This window comes from Cervus elaphus, chromosome 8 (genome assembly GCF_910594005.1).
Source record: "Cervus elaphus chromosome 8, mCerEla1.1, whole genome shotgun sequence".
In the NCBI taxonomy this organism is placed as follows: Eukaryota; Metazoa; Chordata; class Mammalia; order Artiodactyla; family Cervidae; genus Cervus; species Cervus elaphus.
Window position 1 is genome coordinate 819055 of NC_057822.1, and position 27945 is coordinate 846999.

The 27945-nt window shown below is 54.4% G+C and overlaps 1 protein-coding gene and 1 long non-coding RNA gene across 2 annotated transcripts in view; one reads left to right on the forward strand and one right to left on the reverse strand.

The window, feature by feature from the left end:
• PADI2 (peptidyl arginine deiminase 2) overlaps positions 1-27945 on the reverse strand; it is a 56923-nt gene that overhangs the window by 24082 nt on the left and 4896 nt on the right. Inside the window, exons 2-6 of the mRNA XM_043908938.1 lie at positions 17320-17503; positions 15894-15966; positions 6749-6810; positions 1493-1610; positions 616-741 (exon numbers count right to left, since the gene is read on the reverse strand). Coding sequence (XP_043764873.1) covers positions 616-741; positions 1493-1610; positions 6749-6810; positions 15894-15966; positions 17320-17503 — 563 coding nt within the window. The remainder of the gene's footprint in view (positions 1-615; positions 742-1492; positions 1611-6748; positions 6811-15893; positions 15967-17319; positions 17504-27945) is intronic.
• On the forward strand, positions 23961-26994 carry LOC122698238. Its single transcript, XR_006342295.1, has 4 exons — positions 23961-24350; positions 25142-25203; positions 26135-26324; positions 26563-26994. It is a non-coding gene; the product is annotated as an uncharacterized LOC122698238 (long non-coding RNA).

Below are 27945 nucleotides of genomic sequence, written 5' to 3' on the forward strand. Positions count from 1 at the left end.
AGCAAGGGGTCTGCTCCTCGAGGGTGCCCACAGCACCATCAGGGGCTCTTTCAAAGTCGGGGCGGGGGGCGACTTCCCTGGGTGGTCCAGTGGCTGAGACTTCATGCTCCCACTGCAGGGGCCCCGGGATTGATCTCTGGTCAGGGAACCAGAGCCCATGTGCTGAAACTAATGATCCCCCACGCTGCAATGAAGACCTGGTGTGCCAAAAAAACAAAAAGTTGGGGGCAGATTTTCATTTTCAGAAAGTCCCAGATGAGCAGAAAACACCTGGCCAGGGGAGAGGGTGGGCACCTGCCTCAGGCGTCATGAAGGTGATGTGAGTCTGCGAAGGGTGACTCACAAAGCCCTTCCTACCCCGGTTCACGAGGTGCTCCTCCGGCCCCGTGACTCTGTCACCGCTGACTCCTTGAGGGCGGAGAGGCCGTGCCCTTGGGGCCCAGACTTCACAGGACCACGGTGACCCTGGCGGATGGTTGGTCCATTACCAAGAGGCCAGTCCTGGAACTCTCCGCCACCTGCCCCCGTGATGACTAAGGGGCCCTGGGGAGCCTTAGAGGGTGGAGCGCGCTCCCCGAGGGGCAGGAGCCGCTGGAGGGCGGCTGGGACACTCACTCTCCACATAGAACACGCCCACTTTGTCCGAGTCCGACATGGAGATGTAGAGGACGATCTCGTAGCCGGCGGGGAGGTGCTCGGGGCCTTTGGTCCGCAGGATCATCTGGGACATGTCCTTCAGGTCTGGGGGCGGCAAGAGGAGGTTGGAACTGAGAGAACCGCTCTGGGGCGCGGGGGGACTGGATGAAGGTACTCGGGAGGTGGAAACTTCCAGTTATCAGTCATCGGGGCCATGAGGAACAACACGACTAATCTCACAGACACTGCTGCATGTGTCACGTGAAGGTCGTTAAGAGAGTCAATCCTAAGAGGTCTCCTCTCAAGAATTTTCTTCTATTTCTTTAATTTTGTGCCTATATGAGATGATGGGTGTTTACTAAACTTCTTGTGATACCCCATGATGTATGAGAATCAAATCACTACGCTGTGTGCCTTAGACTTAAGACAGTGCTGTCTGTCAACCCTATCTCAATTAAAACAAAACAAAACAAAGGAGAATTGTGGCTGGAATGCTGGCCTGTTACTTTTGTAATCAGGACAAAGAAAACCCCAAACGTATATATTATGGAAACTATAGAAAAGCATAAAAACTAGTTGCTATCTTCAATATCACAGATGACCTCCCATAACACATCTGGAACATCCTTCTGCTCCATTTTGTAACATACATGCGACTTCGTAGAAAGTGTGGTTCCAGTCCAACCGAATGGTATTGATAGTTTTGTCATCTGTTCTTAGCAAGAGTGGATACCTGAGTCCAATCCTCAGGAGAGCCAAGGTCACACCTGCCTGCCCCTTTGCCCAGGACTTGGCGTGAGTGTCCCCCTGCCCCTCCCTGCCCCTCCTCCCAGCCCCGAGTGCAGAACCCGCGCACCTTCCTTGCTGTAGACCTTCTCATCACTGCAGTCCTCCTTGGGCAGCCAGGGTGTGTCTCGGTCACAGTTCACCAGCAGGATGGCCCCCTGGCCCTCAGGGCCCCAGGTCCAGGATGCCTGAGTTGGTGAGGAGAGAGGTCAGCACTGTTTCCTCTACTTCAGCAGGTGTTCCCAGCCTCAGTGCAGACCCCACAGGACACTGGGGAGGCAGCCCAGGGCGAGACTCAGGAGCAGCCACGGGGGCAACTGTGACGAACACGAGTCCTGTGTCTGATGCCTGGAGAGGGTCAGGGTTAGCACCAAAGGCGGGTTCAGGGTGGGGATGGACAGTGACCGAGAGACAGATACAGAAGGCTGACTCAGGCATTACGAGCCTCACATCTGGTGTGCCCCTGCCTGGAGTGGGGCGGGGGAGACACGGTGAGACAGCCAGAGAAATGGACAGGCAGACGTTTTATGATGGCTCTAAGGTACCCAGAGGGAAGGCAACACAAGCCCTGACTGCAGACCATACGACAAAGCTACGGTGATCAAAGTGGTGTGGTGAGGGCACAAAGACACACACAGAGATGAACAGACAGAACAGAGAGCCGGAAGTGAAGTCACACTTACACGGGTCACCAGTCCTCAACAGGGGAGGCAAGACTACACGGGGAAATGACAGCGTCTTCAACAGAGAGTGCTGGGCAAACCTGGACAGCTACGTGCAAAACAATCAGACTGGGCTTCTTTCTTACAAATACCATACACAACAATAAACTTAGAATAAAGGCTTACATGTAAGCTTGGAAACCAGAAAACTTCTGGAAGGAAACACAAGCGGAGTGCTCTGTGCCATCAGTATTAGTAACGGGTTTTTTGGATAGCTCCTCAGGCACGTGCAACAGAAGCAAAACCAACAAACAGGACCACGTCAAACTAAAAAGCTTGTGCTGAACAAAGGAAACTATCAACAACAACAAAAAGAGCTGCTTACTGAATGGGAGAAGATATTTGTAACAGATATACTTGATCAGGGGTTAGTACCCAAATATACAAAGAACTCACAGAACTCAAGGTCAAAAAACAACCTGATTTTAAAAATGGACAGAGAAGCTGAGTAGAATTTTTTCCAAAGGAGATATACAAATGGCCAACATGCATGTGAAAAGATGCTCAACATCTCTAGTCATCAGGGAAATACAGATAAAAACCACAGTGAAATACTTCACACCTGTCAGCACAGCTATCACAACAAAAGACAACAAATAATAGATGCTGGCGAGGATGTGGAGTAAAGGGAACCCTTGTGCACTGTTGGTAGGAATGTAAATTTGTGCAGCCACTATGGAAAAAAGTGTGGAGATTCCTCCAAAAAATTAAAAATAGAACTTCCATATGATCCAGAAATTCCGCTCTTAGGTCTTTATCTGAAGAAAACAAAAACAGAAATTAGAAAAGATATATGTACTCCTATGTTATTGCACTATTATTTACAATAGCCAAGATATGGAAGGAACTTAAGTGCCCATCAATAATGAATGGATAGTGAAGACGTAGTACATATACACAATGGAATAGTACTCAACTACAAAAACAAATAAAATCTTGCCATCTGCAACATGGATGTCCCTAAGTGAAATAAGTCAGAGAGAGGCAAACACTGCTGTATGTTACAAGTCAAAGCTGTGAAGAGAGGAAACCTTAAGTGTTTCCAGCAGAAGGAAAACTTTTTTTCTACTTCTAAAGATTTAGGGCAGGAGGAGAAGGGGGCAACAGAGGATGAGATGGTTGGATGGCATCACCCAAACAATGGACATGAGTTTCAGGAAACTCCAGGAGATGGTGAAGGACAGGGAAGCCTGGCATGCGGCGGTCCATGGGGTCGCAGAGGGTCGGACATGACTGAGTGACTGAGCAACAATAGCTCTGCATCTGTGTGAGATGATGGCGGAGCTGAGTGCGGTGAGCATCTTGTGATGATTGTGAGTCAGATCACTAGGCTGTGAGCCACAGAGCCCACACGCCACAACTAGGGAGACCACACGTCACAACCAGGGAGTCCACACATGTAACAACTAGGGAGCCCACGCATGTAACAAAGATCCCGAGTGCTGCAACCAAGGCAGCCTGAATAAATAAATAAAGCCATCCTGCTGTATACCTTAAATATACACAGTGATATACATCAATTATATCTCAATAACACTGGAAGGAAAAGAGACGTACCCAGAGGGGCTCAGGGTTCTTGGGTGAACAGATTCCCGGCCATTTTCAAACTTGCTCTGAGTGCTCCCAGTGGGACCTGTAAGGTGATCCCTTTTCAAGACTGCAGCCAGAGTGATATTAGGACAAACTCCAACCGGATCGCATTGCTTCCCTGCTTCACGCCTTGTCAGGGGCCTCCCGTTGACTCGGGATGAAGCTCCTGGCCCTCACCATGGGAGGTGGGCCCCTGTGAGACCTGCCCACCTCGGACTCTCTTTCTGTCTGCCTCCCCTTCGCTGGCCGCCTCCCGGCTCCCAGAAGACTCCAAGCTCAAGCGTTCGCGTGCTGGTCCCTCTGCCTGGAAAGTGGTCCTGTCTTGCTTCACCTGGCGAACTCCACCCCTCCTTCTGGTCACAGAGCATAACCACTCCTTCCTCCTGGAAGCCTCTCTGATATTCTAGACCAAAGCAGCTTTCCCTGGGTTCACATATACGACATTGTACATGTTCCTTCTGGGGCGGACTCAGGACAACTGTGATGAAACCGCCGCCAGAGTCACTCTTCATTTAACATGCCCCCCCCCAATCCCTCCTGGGCTGCAGGCTCCCTGACGGCAGGGGCTGCCTGTCTCTCCTTCTCTCAGCATCCCCCAGGCCTGACCCAGTCCTGAAACATAAGAGATGTTGAAAAAATATTTATGGGATGAATCAAAACAACAACGAGGTACCTCACACTGGTTAGAATGGCCATCATTAAAAAGTCTGCAAATAACAAATGCTGGAGGGGGTGTGGATAAAAGGGAACTGTTGGTGGGAATGTAAACTGAGGCAGCCACTGTGGAGAAAAGTTCGGAGGTTCCTCAAATAACTAAAAATAGAGTTGCCACATGATCCAGCAGTCCCACACCTGGAGATATTCCCAGACAAAACCGTAATATGAAAAGATATAGGCCCACCATGTTCACCGCAGTACTGGTCACAGTCGCCAAGACATTGAAAACAACTACTCGTCCACCAGCGACGAATGGATGAAGAGGGTGTGGAACACACACACAATGGAATATTACTCAGCCACTAAAAGAACAAAACAATGCCATTTACAGTAACACGGATGACTTAGAAATTATCAAACGAAGTGAAGTAAGTCAGAAAGAGAAAGGCAAACACCAGTGATACCATTTATATGTGGAATCTAAAATACGACACAAATGAACACATCTACAAAACAAAAACAGACTCCCAGATACAGAGAGCAGGCTTGTGGTCGCCGAGGTGGTGGGCGGGAGGACTGGGGATTTGGGATTTGCACACGTAGACTAGTATGTACAGGGAGGCTAGACCACAAGGTCTGACTGCTTAGCACAGGGCGCTGTATTCACATCCTGCGAGAAACCGCGATGGAGAAGAACATGAAAAAGAACATACAGGTGGATCCAAGTTACTTTGCCGTATAGCGGAAACTAACACAACACTGTAAACCAACCATACTTCAATAACGTTGGTATTTATGAGATGAATGAAGAAGACATTAAACTGCACTGGCCCAGATGAAGGGAGTCAGGGTAAGTCCAGGGCCACAGGGGCTGGGTAACCCCCTAGCTCCTCGGGGGAAGCAGGGGCACCCTGGGACCTGCCGTGGTGTGGCTGCAGACACTGGGCACAGATCTGTGGGGCTGACTCGGCCTCAGGAAGGCGGGGCTGGGCGGACGCCCCCTCCCAACCAGGAACCGCGGGGAGCGGGCTCCCCTACAGCCCCAAGGAGCCCCCAGAGGCGCCTGGAGAGTTTGGAGCTGGCTGCCTGGCCCCAGGCGTCTCACTGGGCTGTATTTACTTACTCTTTAAAGTATCCATCTCCATATAATTTAAACCAGGCTACAGGTTGTTATTATAAAAGTAATGTATGCCCATGGCAAACATCTAAGTGCTCTAGAAGAGCAGAAAATAGAAAACAGAAGCCCAGATGTGCACAGAGCAAAACCAGCGGAACTTAAAACTGGGGTGAGATTCACACTACCACACGTGAACTAGACAGCCTGTGGGGGGTTGCTGCACGACTCAGGGAACTCAAACCAGGGCTGGAGAGGTGGGAAGGCGTGGGAGGGGGAGGGAGGTTCAGGAGGCAGGGGTGGCATCTATACCTGTGGCTGGCTCATGCTGAAGTACGGCAGAAGCCAACACACACTGTAAAGCCATTTCCTTCAATTAAAAACAAAACAAAACGGGGGTGAGGAAAACGACTTGGAGAACACAATGCCGTCTGCACAAGTTAAAAATACACACACCCTGACCACACCGCATGTTTCGCAAGAATCACAAGAACGGAAACTGACATGTTAAAATCATTCAAGTGGTCCTTTGCAGGGGAGCAGAATGGGAGTGAGGAATGTAGGATAGAGGAGAATAGATGAATGAACAAATGTGCTCAGTCGTGTCCGACTCTTTGTGACCCCATGACTGGGGCCTGCCAGGCTCCTCTGTCCATGGTAGTCTCCAGGCAAGAATACTGGAATGGGTTGTCAGGCCCTCCTCCAAGGGATCTTCCTGACCCAGGGATCGAACCCAGGTCTCCCACACTGCAGGCAGTTTCTTTACGGTCTGAGCCACTAGGGAAGTCCAGAAGAACAAATAAATGAATAAACAAAACCAGGAAGAGGATGTGCATGCATCATTAGAGATGACATGCCTTGAATTGGGAATGATTATTGCAATCTTCTGCTCCTGATGGCCAAAAAAACCCCAAAAAGGCAAAACAATAAGAGCAAATGCTTTGGCGGCACTTCCTCTGTGGCAGGACGTTCATCCTTTACACCAACTGCATGAACTGGGTGTCCCCACCCTCTGGATGGGCCACTGAGACTTGGGGACCAGCTCCGTGGCTGTTCCTCTAAGGAGCTTGCTCCTCGGTGAACTCTGTCAATGGTGTGTGTGTGTCTGGGAACTTGTCTTCTCATCTGTAAAGTGAGAGTTGTCGAAGTTTCCTGGGAGGACCGAGGCTGCCTGCAGGCCCCAGCCTGGGGCTCCAGCCCGAGAAGCCCCCATTCAGGGCTGCCTGCCCTGGGAGTGAGGTACCTTTCTTGGGTTGTTCTTCTCCACCACTCCGTCCCGGTCTGCGTCCACATCCAGGGAGATTTCTGCAGACAGACACAGGGGTGAGCTGCTGGGCTGCCAGAGAGGGTGGGGTGGGGACAGGAGGAGGGCCTACGGGGTTAGGGTGCAGCTCACCCGAGGGAAGAGCTGTGCTGAGGTCACCTTAGCCAACCCCCCGCCTCAACACCCCACTGCTGGATGGGAACATGAGTGGACACCGTGCAGACCGTGAAACTCAGGGAGGTGCTGCCAGGCGGGTCTGGGGTCTCCTGCCCCCTTGCTGCTCCTCTAAAGCTCTGGGTGGTGGGAGGGATGAGCCGCACCAGACGGATCTGGGAGTTCAGAGAGGTCAAGGCGCGTGCGGGGCACAAGGTCACAAAGTCACACAAGGAGATCTGAAGCATAGACTGCGATCGGTGTGAATCAAAGCTCAGATGTTGGAAACTTTCACGGGACTCCTTACCTGCCTTCCTGGCCTGTCCTGGGTGTGTGTACACACGTGCATTTGTGTTTCTCTTCCAGAACTCCCGGGGGTCTAGACCCCACCTCTAAGGACTGAGGGTTTTACTTTGGGTGGAAAACTGGATCTTCAGCTCCTATTGATCTGACTGTGCCCAAGAGGCCAAGCCACCAGAGGACCCAGGGTGGGGTCCTCGCTGTCCTTCCTCTGGGGGAGGGACCTTCTCTGTTCGTAGGCCTGCTATGTGGGGCAGTGAAATGAGCCCAAAGTTCAGCATCAGACAGGACTGAGCTTGAACCGTGGTTCTTGGCTTATAACCTGTGTGGCACTGGGCAGCTTAGACAGCTTTTCTGAGCCCCGGCCGCTCTACCTGTAAAATGAGGCACTTTCCTGTTGGGTGAGCTGCCCTAATTGTAATGGTAGGCACTGCTGACGTTGTGAGCCAGATTGTTGCTGTGTTGTTGTTGTGGGTCTACTCTGTGCATTGTAGGGTGTTTAGCCGCACCCCTGGCTTCTACCCCTGGATGCCCATAACATCCCCCCAGCTGAGACAACCAAAAGGTCTCCAGATATTGCCAAAGTTCCCCTGGGGGAAACACGGTCCCCCTGAGTTAGAGACCAAGAGGGTGAGGCAGTTGGGAAGGTGGTGAGCGACAGGCAGAGTGAGGCGAGCTGGGTCCAGGTCGAGGATGGCCCGTGGGCTCGGCCTCAGGCTGAGCACGACTTGGACGGAGGTCGGAGCTGGGTGAGAACAAATGGGTTCCTGGTCGGTTCTGCTGGCAGCCGAGCTGTGTCCCTGGAGCAGGGGGCGGGGAGGGGGCCGGCATGCCTCCTCTCTCTCTTAAGTCAGGGATTATACTGAGGGCCTCCCTTTGCCCACAGCCTGACTCCCTCCTCACCCTGAATGCGGCTTTTCCAGGTCTGGAAGGAGGTGGAGGGGGGTTCTAAGGGCGCTGAGTCCTTGGGAGAGGGAGGCAGTATCCCCACTTCTGCAGCCCCACGTTAGATGCTGTAGGAAATGATTATATAAACTCCTCCCACTGACCCCATTCACACAGCAAATCACTACTGATCAGGCCAGGCAATCGGGCCGGGCAATCGGGCCGCAGTGCCTGCTCTCAAGGAGCCCCAGTCTTATGTGTGTGCGCTTAGTCACTCAGTCATGTCTGACTCTGCCACTCCATGGACTGTAGCCCTCCAGGCTCCTCTGTCCATGGGATTCTCCAGAAAAGAATACTGAAGTGGGGTTGCCATTCTCTTCTCCAGGTGATGTTCCCCACCCAGGGATCAAACCCGGATCTCCTGCATTGGCAGATGGATTCTTTACCGTCTGAGCGACCAGGGGAAGTCCTATGAGATAAATATTATTGTTCCCACTTTACAGATGAGCAAACTCAGACTTGGAGATGTCACTGTCAGCAAACTGGTGATCTGGGAGGCTGGTGCGGGATAAGAATTCTACGGAGAAAGCGGAAAAGGCGGCCCCACCAGCTACTGTTAGAGGCAGATGGCTCAAAGGGAGGACCGATATTGATACTGGCTCCCAGACAGCCAGGAACTTGCCAGCAGGACACTCCCCGGGGAATGCTGCTGTTCGGGGAGGCTGGCTTCCTGAAGCTTCTCCCAGGGGACCTGCTGCAGACCCAGCCTCCTCCAGGAATCACTCTGTGCTTTTCAGGATAACAATCTCTCATGGGTGTGCAGTTCTTTGCAGACAGTAGAGCACTTCCCATAGGTGTTTTCCCTTCAGTCACCACCCTCCCAGCCATCCTGCCATAAGTAGGAGGAAGCGAGGCAGCCAGCAGGGCAGTGACCGTGAAGACCCCAGGCTGTGCAGAGCCAGGGGCTGCTCTCGGGCCTCGGGCTCCAGGCCCCGCCCTGGGCTTCGTCCTCCACAGTCTCAGGCTGACCTCCACCCTGCCTCGTTTCCAAAACCGAAGCCCGCCTTCCAAGACGCAGGACTCACTCCTCTAGAGGTCGTGCCCAGAGGAGGGGCCGGCTCCCCACCCTGGAGAGCCTGTGGCTTTGGTCTCTAGGCTGCAAGGCGCCACCGCATCATGGCTCCTGTGGTCCATGAAAGCAGTGGTCACAGGAGAGAAACCAGGAGCACTTCCCTGAACTTCACTATGAACTTCTCGTTATTCTGGGCCGCACCACGCGGCTTGTCAGCTCTTAGTTCCCTGACAAGGGACGGAACCTGCGGTGCATGCCAAGTCCTAACCACCAGGGCGGCAGGGACCTCCCCATGATGAATTTCTTACATTAAATTTTTGTTATCAATGTAATATTTGCACAAGTGCAAAAAAAAAAAAAAAGAAATAAAAAGGAGTACCAAACAGCTTATAAAAAACCCAGGGGTTCCTTGTTTAGCCAGTCCCCTCACGTGCCTGAGGCAAGCTCTATAATACCGAATAATAGGCCTATTATTTTTTTCTCGGTTTATTCAATTGGGACAAATTTCACTGACTTCCTGTTATGAAATCACATAATCGGGCTCTCTTATCGCTCACCTCCCAACTTCCCACAGTGCTTTGACACCTTCTCTCTTGTGACTCTTGACAAAACTTCATGGTCAGTTGGAATGGCCTCCTCACCCCGCCGCCCTCGATCAGAAATTCCCTCAAGTCACAAGCCATTCCTTGAGGATTTCTCCCCTTCAAAGCCTCCCTCAAGGTCCAGTTTAACTGGATTCCAGTGGGATGCTCCTGAGGAGATGGGAGCAGGCTTGCGGCCCACCCAGGGCTCTGCCTCCCGGAGCGGCTCTATCTTCTCTAGGGAGGGGGAGGCGACATCTGTTTCAGGGCTTCTGGGCTCCAGACATTTCCTGGAAGCTCCAAATCCTGCCTCAGCTCCCCAGAATAGCCCCAAGGTGTCAGATGGCACCCAGGGTGTGGGGCAGATTAACTGGAAATGTCACCAGGACTGGACTCAAGGCAGACTGCCCTGGAATCAAGACACCGGCCTCAGCTTCCGCACGAGCGCTCTGGCGGCCACCAGCCCCTGGATGGTGTCGGGGCGCCTGGCCTTCCTGCTGGACGGGGCAGCTTGGGGCGTGGCAGGGAGAGGACTCTCTCCCTGACAGTCGCCGGGGGCGGTTATCCTGGGTCTGGGAGGGGGTGCAAGGAACGAGGGCCTTAGGTTGATGTGAAAAATCCTCCAGGGTCCCGTCCATGTGCTCCTCCCTTTGCAGGACCTCGGCAAAGAGGGTGAGGCTACGCCCCTCTCCACCATCCTCCCCTCAAACACCCTTAACAGCGAGGATGTTGTGAATCAGCCCTATCCAGGGGATTGGAGGCTCTCCGGGATCAATGAGCTCAAAACTCACTTTATAGCTGGGAAGAAGTGAGATCCAGGGAACTCCCTGGTGGTCCGGTGGTTAGGATTCTGTGCTTTCATGGCCAAGGGCCTGAGTTTGATCCCTGGTTGGGGAACTAAAGCCCCACAAGCAAGCGGCACAATCCCCCCCAACACACACACACACACACACACACACACAAGTGAGGTCTACAGGGGGAGGGCATATCACAGGTTTTTGGCGAGACTGGGACCAAGAACCATAGCCTGATTTGACCGAGGGCATCATGATTTTGTTCTCGATACCAGGAAGAAGACTGAGGAACAATAAGGTTCTTCAGCGTCACAGAGGCAGAGAGAAAATGGGCTGCCCCATGCCCGAAGAGGAAGGGACAAAAGCAAAGAGCATTACCTGAGCACCTAGCCCCTGCCAGGCCTGGGGATGCCCCATCTCACTGAACCCCTATAAGCACTGTGCAAGAGTACACTGGAAACCCATTTTACAGATGATGAACCTGAGGTTCAGCAGAATGGTGTTCATAATGTGGCTGGAGAGGAGAGAGCCAGAACTTAGACCTACTGTATTTCTGTCCACTCTGAGGCCAGGGCTCTTTCTACCCAGTGTGGACTCAGGACAGAAGTAGGGTGAGATGGACACTAATACATCCCTGGGGGACAGTCCCACCATCCTGGGTCATTCAAGGCATTCTTGCCTCTGAGCTGCCACCCCCAAATGATCACTCAGGCCGTGGGGCTCCTGGGGCAGATCCCTGAGGGAAGACAAGACCCAGATGGGTCAGACAGACCAGTGGGTGGGTCCCAAGGGAAACCTAGTTTTCACCAGGCTCCCCGGGGAAACATAAGTTCAGTGGGGTGAGTTTTTCATAAAGCTTTACTTCTGCAATGTGAACGACTGTCTTCTGCTCTGACATTATGCCCTGCCTACTTCTCAGGTGCTAACATGTTAACACGATGGTGATAATTGATGGGAAATTGCTTTATTAATGTCTTTTTTTGGGGCCAACCTTCAAAATCGTTAGGTTTACTAATTTGGTGGGGAGGGGACATTTTACTGACCCATGGAAACTAAATATCTGAAACTTGTGGCAGTTAAATAACTCTTCAGTGAGAGCGTCAGCACACCAGAAGGACGAACCTGGTCATTCATCATGAATTCGGTATCTTCTGCAGTCTCGGCCCTATGGCACACTCACTTGTCCTTTAGTCGCTAAGTCAGGTCTGACTCTGTGACCCATGGACGGTAGCCCGCCAGGCTCCTCTGTCCATGAGTTTCCCAGGCAAGCATACTGGAGTGGGTTGCCATGTCTGCCTTCAGGACATCTTCCCAAAACCCAGGGACCGAACCCACGTCTCCTGCATTGGCAGGCAGATTCTCTGCCCCTGAAGGACCAAGGAAGCCATGCCTGCCTCCTCACAGTGTCACTGCACTGCCTGTCCTGGGCCAGCGCCTGCCTCCTCACACTGTCACTACACCATCAGTCCTGGGCCCACGCCAGCCTCCTCACACTGTTACTACCATCAGTCCCGGGCCCGCGCCGGCCTCCTCACAGTGTGTTACTGCGCCGCCTGTCCCGGGCCCGCGGCGGCCTCCTCACGGGGTTACTACACCATCAGTCCCAGGCGCACGCCGGCCTCCTCACACTGTTACTACCATCAGTCCCGGGCCCGCGCCGGCCTCCTCACAGTGTGTTACTGCGCCGCCTGTCCCGGGCCCGCGGCGGCCTCCTCACGGGGTTACTACACCATCAGTCCCAGGCGCACGCCGGCCTCCTCACACTGTTACTACCATTAGCCCCGGGCGCGCACCGGCCTCCTCACAGTGTTACGACACCATCAGTCCCGGGCCCGCGGCAGCCTCCTCACGGTGTTACTACACCATCAGACCCGGGCGCGCGCCCACCTCTTCACAGTGTCACTACACCATCAGTCCCGGGCCCGCGCCGGCCTCCTCACAGTGTGTTACTGCGCCGCCTGTCCCGGGCCCGCGGCAGCCTCCTCACGGTGTTACTATACCATCAGTCCCGGGCCCGCGGCAGCCTCCTCACGGTGTTACTACACCATCAGACCCGGGCGCGCGCCCACCTCTTCACAGTGTCACTACACCATCAGTCCCGGGCCCGCGCCGGCCTCCTCACAGTGTGTTACTGCGCCGCCTGTCCCGGGCCCGCGGCAGCCTCCTCACGGTGTTACTATACCATCAGTCCCGGGCCCGCGCCGGCCTCCTCACGGTGTTACTACCGTCAGCCCCGGGCCCGCGGCGGCCTCCTCACGGTGTTACTACACCATCAGACCCGGGCGCGCGCCCACCTCTTCACAGTGTCACTACACCATCAGTCCCGGGCCCGCGCCGGCCTCCTCACAGTGTGTTACTGTGCCGCCTGTCCAGGGCCCATGCCCGCCTCCTCACGGTGTTACTACACCATCAGTCCCGAGCCCGCGCCGGCCTCCTCACAGTGTGTTATTGTGCCGCCTGTCCAGGGCCCATGCCCGCCTCCTCACGGTGTTACTACCATTAGTCCTGGGCCCGCAGCAGCCTCCTCACGGTGTTACTACACCATCAGTCCCGAGCCCGCGGCGGCCTCCTCACAGTGTGTTACTGTGCCGCCTGTCCAGGGCCCATGCCCGCCTCCTCACGGTGTTACTACACCATCAGTCCCGAGCCCGCGCCAGCCTCCTCACAGTGTGTTACTGTGCCGCCTGTCCAGGGTCCATGCCCGCCTCCTCACGGTGTTACTATACCATCAGTCCCGGGCCCGCGCCGGCCTCTCACAGTGTTACTACCATCAGTCCTGGGCCCGCGGCAGCCTCCTCATGGTGTTACTACACCATCAGTCCCGAGCCCGCTGGCGGCCTCCTCACACTGTTACTACACCATCAGACCCGGGCGCGCGCCCACCTCTTCACCGTGTCACTACATCATCAGTCCAGGGCCCATGCCCGCCTCCTCACAGTGTTACTACCATCAGTCCTGGGCCCGCGGCAGCCTCCTCACGGTGTTACTACACCATCAGTCCCGAGCCCGCTGGCAGCCTCCTCACAGTGTGTTACTGTGCCGCCTGTCCAGGGCCCATGCCCGCCTCCTCACGGTGTTACTACACCATCAGACCCGGGCGCGCGCCCACCTCTTCACCGTGTCACTACATCATCAGTCCAGGGCCCATGCCCGCCTCCTCACGGTGTTACTACACCATCACTCCCGGGCCCGCGCCGGCCTCTCACAGTGTTACTACCATCAGTCCTGGGCCCGCGGCAGCCTCCTCACGGTGTTACTACACCATCAGTCCCGAGCCCGCGGCGGCCTCCTCACACTGTTACTACACCATCAGTCCCGGGCCCGCGGCGGCCTCCTCACAGTGTGTTACTGCACCGCCTGTCCCGGGCCCGTGGCAGCCTCCTCACGGTGTTACTATACCATCAGTCCCGGGCCCGCACCGGCCTCTCACAGTGTTACTACCATCAGTCCTGGGCCCGCGGCAGCCTCCTCACGGTGTTACTACACCATCAGTCCCGGGCCCGCGGCGGCCTCCTCACAGTGTGTTACTGCACGGCCTGTCCCGGGCCCGTGGCAGCCTCCTCACGGTGTTACTACACCATCAGACCCGGGCGCGCGCCCACCTCTTCACAGTGTCACTACACCATCAGTCCCGGGCCCGCGCCAGCCTCTCACAGTGTTACTACCATCAGTCCCAGGCGCACGCCGGCCTCCTCACAGTGTTACTACACCATCAGACCCGGGCGCACGCCCACCTCTTCACAGTGTCACTACATCATCAGTCCCGGGCCCACGCCGGCCTCCTCACGGTGTCACTGCGCCGCCCGTCGCGGGCCCGCTGTGTTTGGTGGGAGCCTCGTCAGTGGCATCATCAGCCCCCTGGGAGCTCCCTCCTCTGCCAGGCTTCTGGCCGCTGCCTTTCCCGCTAGCGTCCTCAAGTGTCCTTGCCTCTTGGGATTGGGTTTCCTCGGGACGGTCACCTGAGACAGCCTGGGGCACCCTGTACCCGTGAGGCTCTCACGTGCCAGCCCTCGGCCGCAGCGCTGGGAGCTTCAGCTTCGTCTCCCGAGGCGCTCCCCCTCCCCCGCCGAGGAGTCCTGAGGACCGTCGCCCCGAGACCCGGCACTCACTCCCTCAGTGCGGAAAGAGGGGCAGGTGACCAGCAATCAAGCCCGTTTGGGAATCAGCTCAGAAGTGGGAGAGCAACGCTATCGAGCCTATTTGGGGCTATAAGCACAGGGTTGGAGAAGGAGAAGGGTTCTGAGACCCCCCAGGGCGAATATGAGGTAACTGAAACGGCTGGGTGTCCCATAGACCACTTTCTGGTGTGCGGCCCCAGGCAGACCTTGGTTTTCTCATCTGTATAATGGGGACTATAATAGTACGTACTCTGAGAATAGATGTGAAAATAGGCTGAGCGCATGCTAGCTAAACCCCCTGGTGCTGGAGCCGGGCACATTGTAGGTGCTCAGCAAACGCCACCTCTGCGCCAGAGTCCCGGACACAGCAGGCGTTCAGCAAATAGACATCACTGTTATTTTTAACGCCCTCAGGACATAGCTGACTCTCAGGAACAGATAGCTTACCTTCCCCTGACCTGTGCCCACTTTGTCAATGTTAAACTAAGGACTCACTGAAATGTCCCCCTGGCTTGAACATTATAGGAGCTAAACTGAAAGGACAAGTGATACCTTCACTGCAGAAGAGTCCAGGGAGTGAAGCCCCAGAACCTCGAATCCCACGTGCCCTGGTATCCAGGGGAGGGGAGTGCGGTGCAAACGGGAAGAACCTGCAAAGGAATGAGCCTAAGCTCTGGACCCAAGCAGCACCATGTCGCTGTGTGACTTTGAACCAGGTCCCTAGCCTCTCTGGGCCTCAGTGTCCTTGTGAATCAAATGAAGGGCTAGGACGAGGTGGGTTAAGGACCCAGGCTGCATCTTTGCGTCCTGAGGGCTGGGTCTGGGGAAGGCAGGGGTGTAGCTGGGACTGGGAAGGACAGTGCAGGCTTTGTAGACAGGCCATTCTCCTCTCAGCAAGCGAGCTCTTCTCTAGGCTGCAGGGCAGAGGCGGGGGAGAAGCAGCCTTGGCTGTTTCTCCCCAAGGTCAACATAGCCTGCGACGGGGACTCTGACAGCCTGCTGAGTTGCTGGAGGACCAGGGCACGCCTCACCCCCGCAGCACTCCCCATGCCTGGACAGAAGGGCCTGGGCGCGGGCGGCATTGCTCCGCAGGCCTGCATTATTAGAGGAAGCTCCAAGTGCCAGGCTGGCAGCACTGAGAACAGCCCAAGCGCCTGGGAAGGGCAGCAGTGCCAGCCCCTGGGGAACAAAGGCACCCAGGACGGAGCCACGCTGACTCACCGATGGCCGTGAGGAAGAGCCCAGCCTGGTCGACGGGTGTGATCCCCTCCTCCTCATAGTAGCTGACGGTGACCTTGATGGGGGTTGGGGGGGGGGCACATGGGGAGGGAGAGAAGAGAGGTCACAGGTCACAGGCAGGAAGACCTGCAGGGACCACCTCACAGTCTGTCAAGCCGATCCGCTCTAACCAGCTGAACCCTCTCCTCCAGGAAGTGCTCCTGGCTTGGTGGGCTGTTTCTCTCAGAATATCCAACTAGACCGGGGGCTCCCCTCTCTCAGACGGCATCCAGGGTGTCGTCTGCTACTTGCCCCCCGGCGCATTCTGCTGTCGGTCCCCACTTCTGCCGGGCTGTGTACCTAGCTCCCACTCGGCAGCGATAGGGCTTAGGCTGTTCTCACTGGATCACCCAGTGCCATCACTGACATGGGCCACATGTGACGTTCATGTTAATAATTAAGAGAACCCAGGGAAGAAAGGGTCTGGTCTCGGCTCTACCTCTTGGGTGTGGGCACCCAGCATCCTGTCTGATACACGATGAGCCCAAGGACGTTTGTGGCTGTCACTTCCAGTAGTCTAAGAGTCTGTGCTAAGAGTCCTGTGATGTTAACCTGCCATGAATTCATCCTTCTGTGGCTGTAGCCATGAGCTGGGGGTTTGCTGCTAAGCTGCTGCTAAGTCACTTCAGTCGTGTCCGACTCTATGCGACCCCATAGACGGCAGCCCACCAGGCTCCCCCGTCCCTGGGATTCTCCAGGCAAGAACACTGGAGTGGGTTGCCATTTCCTTCTCCAATGCAGGAAAGTGAAAAGTGAAAGTGAAGTTGCTCAGTTGTGTCCAACTCTTAGCGACCCCATGGACTGTAGCCCACCAGGCTCCTCCATCCATGGGACTTTCCAGGCAAGAGTACTGGAGTGGGGTGCCATTGCCTTCTCGGGAGCTGAGGGTTTACTGAGCACTTAAAAAGTGGCTAGTTTGAACTGAGACAGGTGTGAAATGCACAGAAGATTTAGACTTGGCGTGGAAAAATTCTTGGTCATGTTTTTTATATTGACACCACGTTGAAATGACAGTATCTGGATGTATGGAGTTAAGTAAAAACTATCATCAAAATTAAGTCCATCCGTTTATTTTTGCTCTTTTATGTACTTACTTATTGGTCACGCCGCCCAGCATAGGGGAGTCTCATTAACAGTTCCCTGACCAGGGATCGAACCCATGCCCCCTGCAGAGAACGTGTGGAGTCCTACCCACTGGACCGCTGGGGAGGTCACTCATTTTGCTCTTTTAACGTGGTTGTGAGAAAACTGAAACCGACGTGTGTGGCTCATGCTCGGCTTCCCCTGGCCGCGCGGATCCGGCCATCCGGATACCGGCGTGGCCCCTGGCCCCCAGGCCCGTGCAGGAGCACCTCCCCTCCCACGGCACCTTGTCGCTGCTGGCTTCGGGGCTCGCCTGGCTCATGGTGAGCCTCAGTGTGGTGCTGGGCGACAGGGGCCAGCGCTGCTTGCCGTTGGTGGCCACCTCCTCGGCGTGCCCGTCGCGCACCACCTCCACCCGCACGCGCTCCGAGTGCTTCAGGCTGAAGGTCTGGGCGCCCGCAGGGGCCGCACTGTAGGGAGAGAGGAGGCTGCGTCACAGGGACCCCTGGGCGGGCGGGGTGAGGGCCTTCAGGAGGAGACCCCTGGGGGGGCAAGGCTGCAGGGCTCCCCCAGGCTGCCGGGGCTCCCAGAGGACTCAGCTGTAGGTAATCACCCGGTAGTGAAGAGGGCACTGGCTAAAAATACAGATTCCTTCAGTGTGGGAGGGACAAATTAGGAGGTTGAGATGAACTGATACAGACTACTATACATAAAATAGATAAACAACAAGGACCTAATGGAGAGCACAGGGAACAATATCCTCAATAACCTTTAGTGGAAAAGCATCTGAAAGAGAATCCACATGCATGTGGCTTCCCTGGTGGTGCCAGTGGTAAAGAATCCGCCTTCCAACGCGGGACACATGGGTTCGGCCCCTGATCTGGGAAGATCCCGCGTGCCAAGGGGCCACCACGGCTGAGCAGCACCGCGGCGGAGCCTGAGCTCTAGAACTGGGAGCCCGCGCTCCACGACAGGAGAAGCCCACGCACCGCGCTGACGAGCGGCCCCACTCGCCACAGCTAGAGAAGAGCCCGAGCAGAGATGAGGGCCCGTCACAGCCAAGAGTAAATAGATAAAAAGAAAAATAGGTTCCCTGGGCTCATCTAGTACCCACTGATTCAGAATACTCCAGGTTGGGGCCTGGGGAATCTGCTTTTTCTTTTTTTGAATTAGTAGGCTTTGTTTTTAAAGCAGTATTAGGTTTACAGAACAGTTGATCAGACGGTATAGAGAGTTCTCCTCTATGCAGTTTCCCATGTTATGGATATCTTGCATTTGTGTGATACATGTTATAATTAATGAAGCAATATTGACACACTGATATTAACTAGAGTCCATGGTTTACTCTGTAGTGGACTCTTACGAGCTTTGTCAAATCGCAGTATCAAGCACACACGCTTACAGTATCATACAAGACAGTTTCACTGCCTTAAAAATGCCCCGTGCTGCACCTAATCACCCCTCCCGGGGACCTGAATTCTTGACAAGATTCCTTGTATTTCTGGTGGGCAACCAGCTTGGAAGCCACCTGCTACTGTAAGGGTGCGGGGGTCTGAGGCTCAGACAGAGGACTGAGTTTGCAGCAAAGACAGCGCTGGGCCTAGAACTCTGTCTCCCAAGCCCTGTTCGGTGTCTGAGCTGAAGACCAGGGGAGCTCGGCTGCCAGCGAGGAGGCAGGCATCCAGGTGCTGGGTTTGCACACAGACTGAGCTGTGAACTAGGAGCTTGACGGGCAGGGGTGGGCAGGCTCTTCACAAAGACACCTCCTTTCCGCTGCAGCTTTCATGGCTTGGAATTCTCCTCTTCGAGAGTCATTCCTTGGGGTTCTGGAGGAGTTTTCTATTAAATGGGAAATAGTCTTGGAATTCTTGAAAAGCCATCAAGATTTCAGGGCAGGAAAGGAACTGGTTTGAGCTGGCTGCTGTGGACTAGACGTTTGCGTCTTCCCAAATTCAGACATTGAGGCCCTGACCCCCAATGTGATTGTCGTCAAACATTAGATGAAGTCACGAGAGTAAGGTCTAAGCGATAGGGTTTGTTTCCTCGTAAGGCAGAGAGAGTGCGGTCTCCCCGCCGTGGGCACCGAGGAAGACCCTGGCTGCGGACCAGGGTGAGAGCCTTCACCAGAGCTCAACCAGCCTGGTGCTCTGATCTCAGACTGGGAGAAATAGTTTTTTTTAAGACACTGAGCCCGTGGTATTTTGTTTCGGCAGCTCAAGGAGATTAAGACTCCAACTTACACGGTGATAACAGGAAGGACCGGGAGACAAGAGGAGGAAAGGACCCAGGGCTGACAGTTTTGCTAAATCTCCAGCCCACAGTCTGAAGTTTCCCAAAAGCTCAAGAGGGCTCAGAGGGATTTAAGCGGATTCTCGTGGGGTTTAGGACTAACATATAGGTGCAAGTGTCTGCCTCAGAGGCACAGCTGCTATCTCGAAGACCTGGTGCTCTTGGGCTCCCAAAGAGTTCTCCACTGTGGGCATCAGAATCATCAACGGGTGCTGTTTAAACCTTCATTTTCTTTTTTTTAACCTCTACAGATTTGTGGGTGCCATTCTCAGAGAGTCTGGCTGGCATGATGGAAGTGCGCCTGGGGCAGTGGCCAGGGATAAAGGAGAGCTTCAGAACAGCGGTTCTCAGAGTTCAGGAGCAGCAGCGGCCGCAGAACCATTACCTGGAAGGCTTCTCAAAGCATGGATTGTCTGGCCCCTTCTCAGCATTTCAGGTTCTGGTTTTCAAAGAGGCAGAGGAACCAGAGATAAAATTGCCAACATTCACTAGGTCATGGAGAAAGTAAGGAATTTCCAGAAAAACATCTACTTCTGCCTCACTGACTACATGAAAGCCTTTAACTGCATGAATCACAATAAACTGGAAAATTCTTAAAGAGATGGGAATACCAGCCCATCCTATCTGTCTCCTGAGAAACCTGTACGCAGGTCAAGAAGGAACAGTTAGAACTGGACATTGAACTGACTGGTTTAAAACAGCAAAAGAAGGCTGTAGGCTGTCACTCTGCATATTTAACTTATATGCAGAGCACATCACGCAAAATGTCAGAATGGATGAAGCACAAGCTGGAGTCAAGATTTTAGGGAGAAACATCAACAACCCCAGATATGCAGGTGATACCACTCTGACTGCAAAAAGCGGAGAGAAACTAAAGAGCTTCTTGATGAGGGTGAAAGAGAGTGAAAAGGCTGGCTTAAAACTCAACATTCAAAAAACGAAGATCATGGCATCCTGTTCCATCATTTCATGGTAAATAGAAGAAGAGAAAGTGGATGCCATGACAGATTTTATTTTCTTGGGCCCCAAAATCACTGTGGACAGTGACTGCAGCCATGAAATTCAAAGACACTTGCTTCTGGGAAGGAATGCTATTAACGAACCTAGACAGTATATTAAAAAGCAGAGATATCACTTTGTTGACAAAGGTCTGTCTAGTCAATGTTATGGTTTTTCCAGTAGTCATGTATGGATGTGAGAGTTGGACCATAAAGAAGTTTGCGTGCTGAAGGGTTGATGTTTTTGAACTGTGGTGTTGGAGAAGACTCTTGAGAGTCCCTTAGACTGCACGGAGATCAAACCAGTCCATCCTAAGGGAAATCAACCCTGAATATTCATTGGAAGGACTGATGCTGAGGCTGAAGGTCCAGTACTCTGGCCACCTGATGAGAAGGGCTGACTAGTTGGAAAAGACCCAGAAGATGGGAAAGACTGAAGGCAAAAGGAGAAGAGGGCAGCTGAGAATGAGATGTTTAGATAGCATCACTGACTCATTGGGATTTCAGCAAATTCCGGGAGATAGTGGAGGACAGAGAAGCCGGGCGTGCTGCAGTCCAGGAGATCGCAAGGACTGCAACACCACTTAGGAACTGAACAACAAGGCCTGAAGTGGGGCCTGAGAATCTGCATTTCTATCATATATCTAGGAACTGTTGGGATTGCTGGTCCACAGACAGCAGTTCAAGAACCACCAGAGCGACGTACTCTGGCGCTTAGAGTCCTGGGACAGGATGGCCAAGGTCCTGACTGTGTTTGCAGAGACCGCCAGGCAGGGCCTCTCTGACCCAGGCCACGGACTGTGAGAGTTACTGGCAAAGACTACTGCTGGTCCCAGGCACTGGGATAAGGGTTGGGCAGCCCCATGCCCAGGGCTGGAAAAGGAGATTGTAAAAAAACGCTTTCAGAATCACTCTGTTTCTTGTCTGTCTTCTTCCAAACCACTCAGCCCATCATGCGGACACTTGGCTATGGTCTGCTGCGGCAGAGTCTGGGCAGAAGGCAGAAACCCTGGCTTGGGGGGAAATGTGCAGAAAATCTGGGTTCAATCCCAGTTTTGCCACTGACGTGCTGAGGGGGACTTGAGTGTGTCCCTTGCACCTTCTGAGCGTCCACTTGTCAACCCATAAGATGAAAGATGACCACCCATCCCTCCCGTCCCACAGGCCTTGTCTTTCACACCTCGGGGCGGGGTGCGTCTCCTGTTGCCACGGCTTGTCTGTCTCCTCTGGATTGTAAGACCCCGAGGGCAAGGTCTGCTGTCCTCCAGAGCCTAGCACAGGGGTGAGCACATCACACCCACTCAGCAGAGGGTGGAGCTGAGCAGGACGGACTTTCCTGGTCGCTCAGATGGTAAAGAATTCACCTGCAATGCAGGAGACCTGGGTTTAATCCCTGGGTCAGGAAGACCCCCTGGAGAAGGAAATGGCAACCCACTCCAATATCCTTACCTGGAAAATTTCATGGACAGAGGAACCTGGTGGGCTATAGTCCATGGGGTCACAAAGAGTTGGACGTGACTGACATTTTCACACGTTCTGAGCGGGACAGAAGTGAACCTTTTAGATGTGCCACTCAGGAAATCCCAAAAGGAGGTGTGGGTACCCATGAGATACTTTTATGTGGCACATGGATGCATAATTTAAAAGAAAATATATATTTATTAAATGTGTTATCTTTTATGGAAATTGATAAAGGCTTGGCATTTATGGTAATAAGATCTCCACTTAAATTTATAAGAAAAATAAGAGATGCTTTAAAGAAAAATTTTAAGTCAATGATACTAGAGTTAGAATATGCTTTTGGTAAAAACATGGGAGTCTGGGTAGCCATGGGCTCAGGTCTAGGAAATATTACTCTAATGCAAGCCCTGGGTTTGACCATAAACCTGCTGGGCGGCTTTGGGTGAAGCACTTGTCCTCTCTGTTTAACCAAGAGTAAAGTGAAAGGGTGGGACCAGGACAAGGATGGCCGGAGTCTGGGGAGCGCAGAGGGGGGCAGGTCTGGACAAAGGGGTGGCGAAGAGGTCCTGACCAGCTGGGGATCTCTCTGCTAGATGCCCACCCTCTTTAACCAGAGCCACTATTATTCATCTTGTTTTATGTATTGCGTTTCTGCATATAGCTCTATAAAAAAATTGCTCTGTAAACTCACAGGGCAGGATGATCTTTTAGGGCCTCAGATCTGACAATGGTTGCTCTAAGTGACGCTCCCACCTCCTCCATCCCTCTCAGCCAGTGAGAAACTAGAGGAGGCCCCAGAGGCTTGGGGGTTAATACCCCACCTACACTGCAGCTCTAGACCCACAACCTCCCTCCCAGCCCTGCTCTGAGCTGAGCAAACAGCTATTCTTGGAGTGGCCCTGGCAGAAGCAACAAAGGCACCCATTGTCCCCTGTGGAGCCTGCTGGCTGCCTCCCTCCCCAGGAAGAACCTTTTAGAATCCCCTGCAGAAACCCGAGAGCCAGGGGCTGTGGGCCTATTGCTTCCCCCTGGAGGCTGCAGGGAGGGGCTCAGGGGGTTATGGAGGGGACAGAGCAGGAGTTGCGGTGGCCATGACCTTGGGCTTACGGGAAAGAGGCTAAAGATACGTGGACAGAAGGACAGGCGGGGGCCACACCTGCACTGCCCATCATATCCCAGCACCCAGGACATGGCCACGCTCAATGTATATATTTCAGGAATAAATGAATGAACAGACCCACCCTTCTTGGCTTTCCAAACTATATTATCAGAGTGATTAAAAAAAAAAAGGAAAGAAATCAGGTTACTTGCCTGCTGGAAAATACTCAGTGGCTCTTTAGGGACCACCAAACAGTAAAATTCAAGCTCTGGGGCCTGACACTCACCCGGTGGTACTCAGCCACCGCATCTCAAACCGACTCCCCGCCTCACTGCCTGCAACGCCCCCACCCTCCCAGCTCCGTCTCATCTCACCACGCGCCTTGCATGTGCTGGTCCTTCTACCTGTAATCCTTTCCCCCTGAGGTCTCTGCCTGGCAGCTCATCCTTCCTGGATGACTCAACTCAACTGATCTGGCTCCATCCACGTTTATTTTCCCTGGTGGCAGCTCATCTTCTTGGAGGCAGAGTGTATTTTCCCTCTTTCAGCACCTGGTTAGCACAGGCACACGGTAAGTGAATGCTCGCCCCAGGAAGGGCTGGAAGAGGGGACTTGCGTATGTGGTCATTCATGCGGCAATATTTATTGAGGACTTTTTATGTGTCAGGCGTGTGCTAGGTCCTGGGATAGCGCAAAATAGAAAATATGCTCCTAGGGCCATGGAGCAAATACTCCAGTGGAAGAGAAAGGCTCTTGATGGATTGCAGTTTCGATGACAGCTCTGAAAACTGCTCTAAAGGAAAGGTATGGGGCTCCACGAGGTCCTGGTCTGGAGGTCGAGAAAGGATTCCTGGAAGACGTGGCATTTGAGTTGAAGTTTTAATTTTACACTCTAAATTATAGCTTAGAGTTAGTTAGATCAGTGGTTCTTAAATTTGAGTTGCACTGGCCACACCTGAAAGGCCTGTTAAAATACAGATTGTCAGGCTACCCCCAGAGTTTCTGACTCAGCAGATTGGGGAATGTGCCTGGGAACCTCCATTTCTTCCCCACAACTTTACTGGAGAACTGACAAATAGAACTGCATATATTTAAATCGTATAAAAGGAAGATGTGATATACATATACTGTGCAAGGCAACTGCATTGCTAACAAGCTCCCAGGTGAAGCTGCTGGTCCAGGGACCAGCGTGGGAACCGCTGAATTTGCCCAAAGCGACGAGAGGAAGAGGAGCAGAGGTTTCCAAGCAGCAAGGACAGTGTGGGTGCTGGACTGAGGCGGACGTGAGCCCAGCATGTTCGAGAAACTGGAAGGAGGTTAACGTGGCTGGAGTCTGTGAGCACGACAGAGGGATAGCAGCGGGGAGAGGACCCAGGCCACGGCGAGGGCGGCCGCTCCCCGCAGGCCCCGAGGCCGCTGCGCAGGGAGACGTGAGCGTTTTGCCTGCAGACAGCTCCTCCAGGGTGCAGGGTAGGGGACAGTCAGGAGAGCGGGGGGGGGGGTGGGGGGGACCAGTGGGAAGGTGGCCGCAGCTGTCCAAGGAAGCGGTGGCGGTGGTGTGGGGCGGGGCGTCAGCCGGGGAAATGGAGGGACACGGCCAGTCAGCCGGCACCAAACAAAGGAGCTCTGAGCCAGACTGGAAAGCAGTGTCGGATGTAGAAGAAGGGTGTTCACTGTGCCTGGCCCAAGGGGATTCTGGGTACTGCAACCTAACATCTGCTCAGCCCACAAATGTTGTGTGGCCTCTAGGGAGCCCTCACCCTCTCTGGTCCGCCCTTAGTCAGTGGGGAGGCCAGCTTGGCCTTGCAGGGCTGGGACGCTGCCTCCGCCCCAGACTCGAGGGCAGGACGTGCCTGCAGCTTGCTGGCGTCTGGCTCTCCTGGCTTATCCACCTGCCCTGGGCCTCGTTAACACCAGCGGGGCTTACTCCGCTGTGAACCCAGCTCCTGGCAGCCTGGGTGTGACATCCTGTCCCAAGGTCTTTACAGAATCTGAGGGGGTTTGTGGGTGCCAGCCTGGCGGGCAGCGCCATGGCAAGCACCCTCCCGGAGCCTCCTGGGGTGGAGGTAGCTGGAGCCCTGGAGCGGGCGGCCGGTCCGGATAGGGATCCATGAAGACAGACCGTGACTTCTGTTTTCAGCCAGCCCTCTTCTGTGCTGGGTAGGCTCAGCAGCCTCTCACCAGGCACTGGGGCCTCCAGCTGCCCAGGGACCCTCTCCTTAGGGAAGAAACAATCTAATCTATGGTCACTCCCTCCCCAGATACCTGCAACGACTCCCTGCAGGACAAACTTTAATGCCTGATCCCAGCGTTCAAAGCCCAGGTTTGAACAAATCCACTCTCTAGTCTTACACTCCAGGCTACAGAAACTACGCCCTTTCTGCCCCTCCCAGTGTCCCTGCTTTCCTGCCAGGTACCTTTGCTCCTGCATGGCCTGTCTGGGTGTGAACCCGTCTATCCTCCGGCTGGGTTGCCACCTCCTCCAGGAAGTCTCCCGTGATCCTATCAGCCAGGACCCACCTCTCCCTCCCTGTGTTGGCGCTTCAAACAACACTTAACACTTCTCCAGCATTTCTCTCCCATGAACATTCTAAACTTTTTGAGGCCACAGTTCATTATTATCTGTCTTAATAATATTACAATAAGCCCAATGGGCTTCCCAGGAGGCAATAGTGATAAAGAACCTCCCTGCCAATGCAGGAGACACAGGAGACACAGGTTCAATCCGTGGGTGGGGAAGATTCCCGGGAGGAGGACACAGCAACCCACCCTAGTGTTCTTGTTTGAAGACTCCCATGGACAGAGGAGCCTGGTGGGCTACAGTCCATGGGGTCACAAAGAGCCGGACACGACTGAAGCGATTTACCACGCACAAAACCCAATACTAATTCACGATAACTATTGACTATGTGCCAGATACTGTTTCAAGTCCTAAGCCCACGCAATCTCAGTCTATCCTTTTGATAACCCCACGAGGCCCGTGTTAATGTCATCCTGTTTTACAGATGAGCACACTGAGGCCCACAGAGGGCAAGCATTTGTTCTGAGTCTCAGGGACAGACTGAGACAGGCAGGACGTGGGGGAAACTCAAGCCCTCTGAGCTCCATGCCTGGCTGCTCCCGTCCTGGGGGAGGATCCAGAGGTTCCAGTCCTCCCTAAAAATCCTCTGGGTAGGGACACCTGGTGAGGGAGGGGGAGTGCCAGGCCTAGGTCAGGAAAGGATCAAACAAGAAGCCCCCCACTTATTTTGCAGGTGGGCATCAGTCCGGAGAGTGGACACCAAAGGCTGCCATCGTACCCTGGGTCTTCGGATAAGTGACCAAGACAAGCCGTCAGTGTCCTGGGCATGGGGCCGGGCACGGCTGGGCAGGACAGAACTGCCGGCAAAAACCGGCCTCCCCCGAGGCTGACACGTGCCTGTCCAGCTGGGGGTGGGCATCAGGGTGAGCCCTTGCCACTGTGCTCCCACTCGACTGAGGCCCTGTGGTGGGGACTGAAGATCTGGGGGACCCCGGCTGTGCAGGGGGCAGTGGGCTCGACCGCAGGGAGCTGCCCCTGCCCAGGGACTAGCCTGGCACCAGGCTTTCCTTGCCTTTGGGAGTTGAGGGCCCTGGTGTTGTTCTAATTTATGGGGCCACCTGGCCTGGCCTGGCCTGAATTCCACCTCTGTCATTCTCCCAGGGGCAACGCTGCCCTGGCCAAGCTCGGCCACACGCCCTGGCCTTCCACCGCTCTGCCCAGCGGCGCCCACCCCTGAGGCTGTGGTGGACCCTGGTGACAGTCCAGTCCATGTGCGCCCCGGCCACATCCATCCAGCCAACCAGGGAGCCGTCAGCAACCCGAGGGCAGGAGGCTCACGGGAATGAGCGAAGCGCTGGGCGGGGAGAGGACACGCCCACGACACCCGTCCCAGCAGACGGCCTGGCAGGGCGGTCAAAGGCGTGGGCTCCGCTACGCTTCCATCTGCCAGCCGTGCCATCGTGGACAAGCATCCCTTATGTTCCCCCATGACAGTACCCAGCTCACAAAGTTGTGAGTTTTGTTGTTGCTGTTTAGTCACTAAGTCGTGCCCGACTCTCTGCGACCCCAGGGACTGGAGCCCACCAGGCTCCTCTGTCCGGGACTCCCTGGGCAAGAACACTGGAGTGGGTGGCCACTTCCTTCTCCAGGGGAATCTTCCTGACCCAGGGATCCAATCTGTGTCTCCTGCATTGGCAGGTGGATTCTTTACCATTGAGCTACCTGGGAAGCCCGCTGTGAGGTTTAAACACAAATAAATTATCAAATCCCTGGACTAGGAAATGGCACCCCACTCCAGTATTCTTGCCTGGAAAATTCCACGGGCAGAGGAGCCTGGCGGGCTACAGTCCACAAGGCTGAAAGAGTCGGACACGACTGAGCAACTGAACTCAAATTATTAAATACATGTCACGAATGTACAAGGTGCCCATAAGGCCGCCTGGTATAGAATAAGTCAGCTAGCAATATTAAGTAAACAAGATCTGCAAAGAAAAACAACAGTCCTCAGGTGGGGAGCACCTGGGGCTTGGGATCGGCACCAGGAAACGCGGGGTGTGCGGGGAGGAGTTCAGAAGCTGATTGGAGGAACTGAGAGGAGCCGAGACTTGCCAGGCTTGCAGAGGTCTGGGGGCCACGCGCCAGGCAAGGGGAACAGCACCTGCAGAGGCCCTGAAGCAGGGAGGAAGAGGTGCGGTCAGGGGCCAAAAGCGGTGCCCACGAAACCAGCGAGGCTGGCGTGGATGCAGGCGGGTCAGCAGGAGGTGGGATCAGCCAGTGAGGAGGGGCCTGACACCCCGTGGGGGGGGCGGCGCTCAGACACCGCAGGTCCTAGCCCTTTGATCTGGATCCTAATGATACTTTGTAAAACACTCACACCAACAGAGTCAGAGAGACCAGCGACCTGAGTTGAGTTGAGGGAGTGATGTGGGGATGAATTTAGATTTGGCAGGCTCTCCTTCAAGGCTGGGGGCTTCCCAGGTGGCTCGGCGGTAAAGAATCTGCCTGCCAATGCAGGAGACACGGGTTCTGTCTCTGGGAAGATCC